The following is a 12,882-nucleotide window of genomic DNA, read 5'->3' on the forward strand; positions in this document are numbered from 1 at the left end:
CACACACACACACACACACACACACACACGCGTGTGTTTGTGTGTGTGTGTGTGTATGTGACATAAAAGTCTGGCAAAAAGTCATATATATTCTCATTTTTGTCTGCTGTGCAATTTTCCAAAACATGTAATAAAGCAATAAGCCCCAAGAAGCCATGGTTTACAGTGAATTTCTAACAGCTAAGGGGCGTTGTTAATGTGAATATGAAACTGTTTTTGTTTTTCTGCATTCACATGCGTGTGAATGTAAGTCAGTGGAGAAAAGTCTATGTGACTGCCTTTAAACTCAGCAGTGTGAATATGCATTAATCTACAATAATAGTCTTCTGAAAATAATATTTAAGACTTCTTTCTAGAATATTTGAGCTATTCAAGAATTTTTAAAAGCCTAACATTTTTAAGAGGCCTTATGACGTTTTTAAAGACCCATGGGAACCCTGTGTTCCTCTTTGGTGGAATGAGCTACCAACCTCCATCTGATCTGCTGACACCATCACAACTTCCAAGAAACAGCTGCTCTTCCACAAGCACTTACAGTAACTACAGTAACCACAACCATAAGTACAATATGCACAACTCCTCGTTAGTATAGTGGACAGTATCTCACTGACAGCCAATGAAATTGAAGCATTTCAACAGCTGGCCAAAGAGTGGAAATGATGCCACAGCCAATCAGATTTTTTCATGCTTTTATTTGGACCGGGGTTCGAATCCCACTCACACAGGTCTAAACCATTATTTTACTCAGCTTTGTGCTTTTCATCAAACAAAATTCTAAAATTAAACAATACATTACAGCTGCAAAGTAAGTAATTTGTGTCTTGCCTTTTTGAAAAACAAAGCAAATTATTATGAATAAATGATTAGTATTAAAGTAAATACAGTAAAATAATAGTAGTATACATTACATGGTTATATGAAAACATGAATAATTATATAATAATGGTTATATTATCCCCAACCCCCAGAGGGGAAAAATTTAATCAATTTCAGCATTCTGAAAATTCTGATCGAGGCTCCACATGGGAACCATATGAGGACAGCGAGGGCACTGGCAGTGCACCAGTGGTGTCTGCAACAAGTTGAATATTTAGTTTAATGTGCAAGGAAACAGAGTTTCTGCAGATTTTATGAAGGTAAAGTTAAGACCAAGTAAATCAAATTTGAGGAACCAATGAGGAAAAACACAAATATGTTCTGTAAATGTAAATGTCTGGAGAGAAACACAATGAGTTTGAAAATACAACTTCCAACAGATATTCATAATTTTTTAATTCATTTTACAAAAATGCACTGAAACACTCTGCTCTCAGACACTAGAATATGGAAATACAGTATATTTTTTCTGTACGTTCAGATCATGCTGAAAAAAAGTGATGTTCTTCCTCAGTATTTCTGTCTTGTTTTCCAGTGAAAATGCCTAAAGATTCTTAAATAAAGATACATTTACTGGAGATACAACATGACATGAAATACAAAGTCTTGTTTAAAGTGATTTTGTGATTAAAACAAGAACTAATATCTGCCATTTGGCAAAAAAGTCACCTTAATTTAAAGGGAAGTTTTGATAACTCATTGACAAATATTTGTTATTGTTTTAGGTGTAAACTCATTTAATTTTATTACATTTTTCAAGACTTCACTCTACATTTGCATCTGAAATAAACATATCTTGACTGAAAGATGTTTGATATTTGTGTTGGAAAACAAGACAAAACACAGAGGAAGAGATTCATTCACTTTTTGCTGCATCCTACATTTAATGCCATCATTTTATAAATTTAAGACTTTCTGCTCTGATTTAAAACTTTCTTAAGGCATTAATTTGTGGGTAAATTAAAGACATTTTAAGACTTTAAAACTTGCAGAAACCCTTTTGTGTATGGTGTTGTTAATGTGTCAGATATTTACCTGTATCTGTCTGAGGATCTGCTTGGGTTCCAGGAAAAGATGACAGCAAGGGCACAAGCAGTGAAGAAACAGTGCTCTCTACAAGAACAACAACATAGCAGTATTACAAAAAGCAATAATTCTATTACAGACACAAATAAACACACACGCACACATATACATACACACATACATATATACACACACACACATACATATATATATATATATATATATATATATATATATAAACAATGATGTTACTATAGTAAAACTGTAGTAATCCTACTGTTCTTGGCATATTGATATTAATTTACAATTTCATGGCTGTACTGCAAATATAATGCCCAATACAGTAACAACAATAGTACATTTATTGTTGTGATTCTACTAAAATACCATGGCTAAACTATGGTTACTATAGTAAAACCATGCCCAGAAAACATTTTTGAACTGTGGAATACAGTAATCTCATTACAAAAATGAAAATAATGGTTACTCACATTCATAATTTAGCTTGTAATCAACAGATAACGTGTTAATGATGACAAACAATACACAGAAACGTAAATTACAGCTATGTTCATTCATAATTTGGCATGCAGACAAACAAACCTACGCTGAACTATAGTAAACAAAACCCGACAGGGTACTAATGTGATCTTACCTTTGTCGTGGCCTAATGGTTAGAGAGTCGGACTCGTAACCCAAAGGTTGTGGGTTCGAGTCTCGTACCGGCAGGGATTGTAGGGGGGGGGCGCGGGCGCATAAATGGGTTCGAGTCTCGTACCGGCAGGGATTGTAGGTGGGGGGCGCCGCAGCATAAATGGCTGCCCACTGCTCCGGGTGTGTGTTCACTGCTGTGTGTGTGCACTTTGGATGGGATAAATGCAGAGCACTAATTCTGAGTATGGGTCACCATACTTGGCCACATGTCACGTCACTTCACTTCACTTCACTTCATAAACACAGACACTATACTAACTCTTATTGTTTGTTTGTTTATTCTTTAAACTCGGCATAGTGTGCTATTAATATTGTTGCTCAAATTGCATGTGACGTTCCTTGTTTATAAGTTGCTTTGGATAAAAGATTCGGTAACACTTTAGAATAGGGGTCCAGAATAATGCATTAGTTAAGCATTAATTAATGGTTAACTTGTTCACAATTAAGCATTAGTTGAGCACAAACACACTAGTAATTAATGATTAACTTACCATTTAGGGAGCTCAGATGATTCTCGTGAGTGTGACGTCACCTGACAAAGACCGATATGTGCTTTATAAGTACTAATAACCAGCCAATATGCTAGTAATATGCATGCTAATAAGCAACTAGTTAATAGTGAGAATTGGTCTCTAAACTGAAGTGTTGCCAATATTTCTCATTAATAATTATACAACTGAAGAATTCCTCCTTATATGAAGCTGAAGACATTCCATTCCCATTTGCTTGATCTCCTTATGCATGTCTGTCAAAGAAAACTGCAAGTTTAGCACATGAACAATGTTTTCTCTTCTTTACTGTATTTTTGCACCAGAACTGAGTGCAAAAACTTTTTTTGCACCATGCAGGGTTAAAACTAATTGTGCAAAACTGGCTAGAAATTAATTCTGTTTTATTTGTAAAATCTGATATTTCATTTTGTGCACATCTACCAGTTGTGCATTTATACCACATATATGCAGCAATGTTCAAATAGTAGCTAATAGTAGCAGAAAGTAAGTTCGATCGAGACAGTGTTTTTCAGTATGTCAGCCAAAGCAGGATGAATTCCCCATACTGAGTCTTGGTTTCATTTTTACCAGTTTAGGGAGTTTTTGTCTTGCAGACTGTGGGAACGAGGGCAAGTCATGTTTATATTGATCAATAGGAATTGAGAAAAACAATACAGAAATAAAACTAAAATGTGTCAAATGGATACACATCTCTGTAAAGATAGAGATGTAACACTGAGCATATGATTCTTCTAATTCTTCTGATTTTTTTTTTGCAGTGTTGTTGTTGTGTGTGATCTGGGCAGAATCTGGGTAGAACTGTCCTTTTCTTTTAGTTTTTAGTTTTTACTGAAATTCAGCCCATGTCATCAATTTTTAATTAAGCATTTAAGTTCTAATTCTGCAAGAGCACCTGCCCTGCCCTGCTAACTTTCGACATCCCTTGTCACAGCCACCACAGTTAAAGCGATAGTTCGCCCAAAAATGAAAATTACCCCATGATTTACTCACCCTCAAGGCATCCTAGGTGTATATGGCTTTCTTCTTTCAGACAAATCCAATCGGAGATATATTAAAATTGTCCTGGCGCTTCCAAGCTTTATAATGGCAGTGAATGGGTGTTATTTTTCAGTAGTCCAAAAGAAGTCAAATAAAGCACATACATCCATCATAAAAAAGTGCCTCACACGGCTCCGGGGGGTGAATAAAAGCCTCCTGTAGCAGATCGATGCATTTTTGTAAGAAAATATTCATATTTAAAACTTCATAAATGGCAATATGCAGCTTCCGCTAACTGTCGTACGTGCGTTTACAATAGAACGCCGTTCCGGCGGATGACGTAGGACACTTTTTATGATGGATGGATGCACTTTATTTGACTTCTTTTGGACTACTGAAAAATAACACTGCCATTATAAAGCTTGGAAGAGCCAGGATATTTTTTTATATAACTCAGATTGGATCCGTCTGAAAGAAGAAAGTCATATACACCTAGGATGACTTGAGACCAGAGGTGTAAAGTCCAGGGGTCAGAAAGTAAAAGTCCTGCCATATGTTTATTCCACTCATGAACTCAGAAGCTGATTTCACCAGAGGTGGGACCAAGTCATTCCTTTCAAGTCACAAGCAAGTCTCAAGTCAAATCCCAAGTCCTCAAAGAGTTAAAGTTAATGAGATAATTAAGTGACTAATTAAGTGACGGGTTCACCTTTTTGAACCCGGAAAAATAGTTTGAGTTTGATCAAACTACATTCAAATTCAAACTCACTGAAACCATCTTTGAAAACAGACAAAGGGTAACACACCTAAAACTAAAATAATGCAATGAACATATAGTGTGACAAAAAACCCCAATGTACATGTTTCTTCTTGAACAAAAACAAGAAGAAACTAAATATTTATTCAAAATGTAATATTTTATGTCATCCATAGACTTCTGGAAAAGTCAATTTTAGTCTATTTAGAATTTCTAATTAAAAAATTATCACAAATATCAATGATGTATTAATTTAGATATTTGATTATTTTGAATATTTTGAATACTCACACACTGTGTGGGTGTTTTCTGGTTACAGAATGCCCAGATAGCTTTTTGGAATTTCACTTATATACCCAGACCAGAACAAAGAAATCTTCAAAACAGCTGTAATTTAAAACATAAAAAAGACCTTTTGGTTTGTTAGGATCTCATGACCAAGGGTCACATCTGACCAGCGACAGGAAAACATTCTCACAGACCCTGAGGAGGACACACCCCTCAGCAGCAGAACAGAATTCTACAAACGTTTTCAATCTTTCTCACAACATACTGTAAGTGACTGCTGTGAAACTGAGACCATTTTACCAATCGCACAGAGACCTTTAGAACGAGACCAAACATGAAACGGTTAAGACCATGGATTCTGAAGACATAATAAATGCAGTATGTAAGACATGTTACATAGTGTATTTACTGCCCTTGAGCTGTATAAGGATGGTGGACAATGGTGCTCCAATGATCATTCCAGTGATCCTCACTGTCCTTTACCTTCTACTTTTGCCCAATTTGGTGGACAAGCCAAGCCATTACAGAGGTGCATGTGACAGACTCTGTGACTGCTGAGAACAGCTGCATCAGCTGCTATCAAAGGAAGTGCAACAAGCCTTTTTCACAATGCAGTATTAGGAAACAGATACTGTTTAGGGAATGCAAAATTTAGTTGGGTTTGCAGTATTACGGTACAAGTGTGGTAATTTGGAAAAACTGCAGTTGTTAATACTGATGTTGCACAGTTAGGTGAGAGTGCAGGAAGAGGCAAAGACTCACAGAGTTGTGGTTCATTTAAATTCCACAAACCAAACACAAACAAACCACAGGGGGTGCATTCGAATGCTGAAAGCACCAACTGCTTTACCTCGGGTTCCAGTTCCTCCAGCTCTTCCTTAGCCTTCACCTCCCTGGAACTAGAGGGCCAATGTATCTGTGATGAACCTGACTCTAGCGAAGCAACGTAAAGAACACAAAGACTGATACGATTTGTTGACTTCTAAAAAGAGAAAGGGAAATGTGTAAGCACTGCTACTGTGGTGCTGGCTAGAGGACTAGAGAGAGAATGAGCATGTGTCCTGGATGTACGATGGTTCCCTTCAGGTACTGTACCAGTCAAGCAGTTGACTGCAGGTGAGCTACCAGAAAACTGCAACAAGTCGGGTTAGAACAGGCAATGCTAAAAACTAAAGTAAAGAAAACATTTTCACATTTGCTTCCTGTCTGCCCTCACTCTGTCATATAGTGCAAAGAGGCCAGTTATCTATATAATGTTACCAACTGTGTGTACAAATAAAAATGGTTAAAAAATATTTCTAGGAGTGAATAAAAAAAAAGGTTCACCACTCTATATGATGAGATTTGCTGGTCTGATGAGAAAATGCTTCTAGGCATCAACAATGCAGAAAGTGTGTGTGCGTGCGTGCGTGTGCATGCGTGTGTGTGCGTGTGTGTGTACATGTGCAAAACTGTGCATCTGTTTGTGTGCATACTTAGCAAACATTTAGGGAATTGTCCCCAGCACTGAGCTAAATCTGACAGAAACCTCTCTTGGGGGACATCCAGGGACGTCCTCAATAATAAAAAATAAAAAACAGGAACAAATAAATGCAAAAATTGTTAGCAAATAGACAACAATTTATAAATATATTTTACCATATATAAAATGTTTTTGGGTGGTTAGAGTTAAGGTGGGGTTTAGTCTGTGGTAATTATAATTATCTTTATATAAAGTCAATAGAAGTATATGGTATGTCCAAACTAAGTCACAACGTCTCTCTCTCTCTCTCTCTCTCTCTCTCTCTCTCTCTCTCTGTGTGTGTGTGTGTGTGGTTACACAGAAGCACATACTGCACTGTGGATACAGCTGCCGGAAAGTGTTAAGCCATTTATTAATTCCTCTTTGAGCTGTTATCACAAGTCTCTAAAACGCTTTTCCTGGTGAGTGTTTGTTCTCGCATGCATATATGTAATTGTAATATATGTCTGTGTGTGTAGAAATGTATTTGTTTCCACTTCCTCTCCAAATGAATTGCAATGTGTCAAAATTCATTGTCATTATTTATAAGCATACTTTGGTTTTGTTATTTCTGGTTTCTTCTATTTGCTTTAGCAATGGTTTTTCAATAGAATTAAACAGAACGGGAGATTCTTTGTAAAGTGCATTGGTGTGTTCATCATAACTCATGAATTTTCCCATTGAACATACATTGTTTTCTATTATATAAATGTAGTTGTGCTGTTCGTAGCTGTATGTGGATAAACTGTTCAAGTATTTTCCAATACTGCGTTCAGCTGTATTGACGTTCTTCCTCCAGGCATCAAGATGAACACGAGTCAGGTGAACGCTTCACTCAAGTGCGAGAGGGACACTAGAGTAACGTCTGTACTCTTCCCTTGCCTGTACGCAGCTCTCTTTCTGGTGGCTTTTGTCTTGAACAGTCTGGCCGCATGGATTTTCTTCCAAATCCGCAGCACCTCAACCTTTGTCGTGTACCTGAAGAATGTAGTCGTGGCCGATCTATTGATGACCCTTACTGTGCCTGTGAAGGCACTGACCGATGCGGGCTTGGGTTCCTGGCAGCTCCGGGCTTTTCATTGCCGGTACTCAGCTGTGCTCTTCTATACCACTATGTACATCAGCATCCTCCTCCTCGGACTCATCAGCTTGGACCGGTACCTAAAGATTGTGCATCCGTTTGGGAAATGCGCTCTTCAGAGGGTCAGCGTGGGTCGGATACTGTGCGCAGTTGTCTGGGTGGTTATGTTGTCGCTGGCTCTGCCAAACGTTATCCTAAGTAACCACATGCCACAGATTTCCTCTGGTGCTAAGCTGCGATGCACCAAGATGAAGGGGAAGATGGGACTCCTGTGGCATGAAGGCTTTAATTACTTCTGCCAGGTTGTTTTTTGGGGTACATTAGCACTTATGGTCGTCTGCTACACCTTCATCAGTAGGAAAGTGTTTGAATCGTACCGTGCGTCACAAAGCAGCAGTGACACTGCCAGCAAACAGACCACATCTAAGGTATAGTGCACTTTCTGTTACCTCTCTATGCACCCCTGAGAGTGCAAACACTGACATTCTGTAAAGATGCAGGTAATGGGAGATAATCACTCCAACACTACACATTTTGGATGTCTGCCTTATCTGACTCATCCATTTTAGGTCTTAGATTTGAGTTAAAACTAAAACGTCAATTCAGAAATGTTGCTGTTGGTCTGCCTCCAGGAACTGGGGCGGGAAACTCTAATTCAGGGAAATGATGACGATTAATGGAGACATGAGCTGCATACAAAATACAAAATTTGGTTTGAAACAAACCACGGAAAAATAAATAAATAAATACAAAAAATAAACATTTGGTCACACTTTATTTTAAGGTTCAATTCTCATTATTAACAAACCATTAACTATGTCTTTTGCCTCAATAAACTCCTAATTGTTTGCGTATTAATAGTCAGTAAGGTAGGTATTGGGCAGAATTAAGGATGCAGAATATGGTCATGCAGAACATGTGCTTTATAAGTACTAATAAACAGCCAATATGTTAATAATAGGCATGCTAATAAGCAACTAGTTAATAGTTAGAATTGGACCCTATACTAAAGTGTTACCAAACTATTCTAGCTATTTAGAAGTATGCAGGGCTTGACATTAACTTGTTTTGCTCACCAGCCACTGTGGCTAGTGGTTTTCCAAAATTACTAGCCACTCAGCATTTTCACTGGCCACAATGTTGTTGTTGGGAAATTATGCTTTATATGATTAAAGTTACTGCATACTAAAATGTACTTATACTGATTTCCAGGTCATTTTATGTCTATATAAAGGGCATATTTCCCCTAACCTTATTAAATGTATGCATCATCTTTCATATCAAATTCTTACATTTTATTAATGATTTCACTTAATATAATAAGACACTATAGGGCTGATACCAATCAAATGAAATCGGTATCGACAAAATAGATCTGCGGAAGAAACAGAAGTACCTGAAGTGGCATTTAGACGCATTTATGCAGACAGTTTAATGAAGCTGAAATGTGGAATGAATGCATTTACGCTATAACAACTGATAAAATAACAAATAAATATAAAATAACAACTGCGTAAATAATGTTATGAGCTTAGTGCTTTAAATCAGTTTTAAATATGCGAATATGAAATGCTGTAAAAAAATGCAATGATACTACTTTTAAATATATTATATAAATATATATAAAATATCATATAAAAATATGATAGCTACTTTTAAATATGAAAGTGAACCGCCAGTAGGCAGCAGCAAGTGAGTCATTGAGCCATTCATTCAAACAATTAATTCAGATGCTGATTCATTCAAGAATGAAGCAAGTGCCTGTCTTTATGAATGGGTTATTGAATGATTGACTCACCCTAATCATTCAAATACCCTGAATAGTTCAGTAATGAAATGGTGATATGTGTTGCTCAGAGATGCACAGCTGTTCTGCTGTGATCTTTGTTTGGCTAGTGAGAGTGACCGTGTTACACGCCGCCGATGAAATCCACCTGCTTTTGACGTGTTGGTGGGTTTTATTGTCAAGCCCTGGTAGTATGGATACAATTCAGATGTGTTCCATTAGCTGCATTCATGTCATATTATAATTACTGTAATTCCAAGATGATAACACTTCAGCTTCATTCATCACACCAAAAGATAAACTGCAGTGCTTTACAACTATAGGACAGGAAGAGCTAAATAAACTTATCACTGCATCTAAACCAACAACATGCCTGTTAGATCCTGTACCCACTAAATTACTGAAAGAGTTGTTACCTGTAGCAGAAGAACCGCTTCTCAATATTATTAACTCGTCGTTGTCTTTAGGTCACGTCCCAAAACCACTCAAGCTGGCGGTTATTAAGCCTCTTATTAAGAAACCACAACTAGATCCTAGTCAACTGGCAAATTACAGACCCATCTCAAATCTTCCTTTTATGCATAAAATTTTAGAAAAAGTTGTCTGCGCTCAATTGTGCTCCTTCCTGCAAAAAAAATATCTCTATGAAGAATTTCAGTCAGGTTTCAGACCCCACCATAGCACAGAAACTGCACTTGTTAAAATTACAAATGACTTGCTTCTTGCGTCAGACCAAGGCTGTATCTCATTGCTAGTTTTACTTGATCTTAGTGCTGCGTTCGACACTATAGATCATGACATACTCATCGCGTCTTCCGCTGCGGGTGCACCCAGGGTCCGTGGTGTCCCGGGGCATTGTTTTTTATTTGAATTAGACTGTATAATTTAAAGATTTTAAGCAAAAACAGAAGAGTCTTTGACTTTAGAAAAAGTATGGTACATAAGACACCTGCATGCACACACACACACACACACACAAACAGCAGAAGGGCTGAATTAAAATGCAGATTTCTTCTCTGACAGCAGGTGGTGCTTATGGAACAGCAGTGATACAGTGTTTCCTTGGTTACTGCAGTAAACAAAGCAGCTGCACTTATAAACGCTACTTTAATGTGCTTTATATAGAGGCAAAAGGAAAAGAAAATACCATTGAAACATTTCTCAAGTCAGTTCCTCCCATTATCTGTTATTTCCACCACTTAATAACGTAAATTTTCTTGAAAATATGATGACGTTTTATTTCACGTCATTGCGTTTGCCTTGCCTCTTGTGTTGAGTTATTTTGTCCTCAACCATTAAAGTATTCGATTCTTGGTTAACATCATTCACTTTCTATGAAACCTGTACACCACATTCACCGGTTCTAACTCTACAGCAGCACCAACTCTATAGCGGTTTGCCCGAGCATTGCAATTATTTCGCGTTTACTAGATTTTGCATCTGTCCTGTGCGTGGCATATTATTTCTTCTTAAGAAGTGAACATTAGTGCTTAGAGGGAACATTGGCTGTCTCCAAAAAGAGGTTGGCCCACTGGCTAGTGGATGCCATCACGCTGGCATACCATATGCAACTCGAGCCATACCCCTGAGTGAGAGAGCTCATTACACTCAGAGTGTTGCTGCCTCCTGGGCACTGTCACATGGTGCCTCTCTGATAGACATTTGTAGAGCTGCAGGCTGGGCTACACCTAACTGATTTTACACATATGAGATTTTAGGAGATTTTACATCCCTCCTGCCACAACCTTGAACACCCGCTGGATGGCCAGGATGCATTCTCAGCTCCTTAGAACAAATCTGAATGAGTAGATGCACACTGCCATCTTAAATATGTGCAGGGAGTGGTGTGGCATGCAAATGTTGTCATCTTGGAATTATGGTAATGCAGCTATTCACCATGTTGTCACTGTTATGTGACCTGTCAGCATCAGTTGTGTTGCTTCACTGCCATTCACAAATAGTCTCCTGTAGCCTCTTGGGATGGTAAAGTGTCCATTGAATGCACACTTAAGCAATTGGCAAGTAGTTTTCAAATTCAAACATACATGTTCCAGCTGTGCAGAATCAGCCTTATTCATGTCATTAGCCAAGAAGTGCCTCCTTAGACAAGAAGAGGCTGGCATGTAAAACAATCAGCTTTAATTTGATTAGTTTTTACATGCATTTTGGGTACTGGTTTATATCGAATGGAAGAAAAAGAGTGTTAAAGAACTTTTTAAAAAACAATAACTAATTATGTTTGTCTGTACAGCTGACATGCCAAATTCTGTCACAGCTTCTGGTATGGTTCATTTGGTTCTCAAAAGAAGCATATCAGGCAACACCAAATTAATACCCGTAGATCCTGATGATATGTTGAGGTCTTATGAAGTGAAACAATCGGTCTGTGCAACAAACTATACATACAACATTATTATATGTATTCCATAGCTTTCTAAAAACTAACCTTGAGAAACATAATATAAAAATCGGAAGCTTAATTTCATGAGCATCATGACCTGAGATCAGTGTAATATGTAAAAGCTTGTGTACAGATTTCTTTGTGGCACAGTGGTGTACCAGGGCTATACCAACACATTCAGCATGAGACTCATGCAGTTGACACTGTTCTCATGCTTTCACGCCACATGTCTATTTTCTCACACAGTGAAAAGCCCCCTCAAACGAAAGCAAGAAAACCCTAATTTGGAACTGTAATAATAGCATACTGGCATAACAGAGTTGGCAAACACTCAACTGCTCACTTGTGTTTGCACTCTGGAGAGTGCCAAAGTTTCTTTTTATAGCATCGAGCAAGGTAGCCAGTCACAGGCACTTCTTTTGATTTCTCAAACACAAGATTAGCCATTGTGTTCAAGTTGTTCAGAATTCACTCACCGCTCAAATGTTGACTGTTGTGTGTGTATATATATATATATATAATGCATTTCATGACCCCTTTAATCAACTCACATTTTTACACAAAATGAGAAACCATAAAAAGTTTAATTTGGCCCCTTCATTCAAGTGTTCGGTTCATGTATGTGCATATCAGTTTTCTCAGTTCAGTGACTGAAGGAAGTGCAGCGCTGAATCAGTTCATCTATCGTAGGATCATATATGTGACCCTGGAGCACAAAACCAGTCATAAGAGTCCTTTTTTTTTTTATTGAGATTTATACATGCTCTCCATTGATGTATGGTTTGTTAGGATAGGACAATATTTGGCTCACCCTCAATATTTGTATCTCATATTTGGCAATATGAGATACAACTATTTGAAAATCTGGAATCTGAGGGTGCAAAAAAATCTAAATATTGAGAAAATCATCTTTAAAGTTGTCCAAATGAAGTTCTTAGCAATGCATATTACTAATCAAAAAT

At 37.6% G+C, this 12,882-nt stretch overlaps 1 protein-coding gene across 1 annotated transcript in view; it reads left to right on the forward strand.

Annotated features, from left to right (window-relative positions):
* Positions 1 to 7,066: 7,066 nt before the first annotated feature.
* Positions 7,067 to 12,882, forward strand: part of LOC107750113 (P2Y purinoceptor 13-like) — a 9,811-nt gene continuing 3,995 nt past the window's right edge. Inside the window, exons 1-2 of the mRNA XM_016565378.1 lie at positions 7,067 to 7,074; positions 7,452 to 8,161. Coding sequence (XP_016420864.1) covers positions 7,460 to 8,161 — 702 coding nt within the window. The 5' untranslated portion in view covers positions 7,067 to 7,074; positions 7,452 to 7,459. The remainder of the gene's footprint in view (positions 7,075 to 7,451; positions 8,162 to 12,882) is intronic.

Source organism: Sinocyclocheilus rhinocerous, unplaced genomic scaffold (genome assembly GCF_001515625.1).
Source record: "Sinocyclocheilus rhinocerous isolate Xijiao unplaced genomic scaffold, SAMN03320098_v1.1 scaffold722, whole genome shotgun sequence".
NCBI lineage: Eukaryota > Metazoa > Chordata > Actinopteri > Cypriniformes > Cyprinidae > Sinocyclocheilus > Sinocyclocheilus rhinocerous.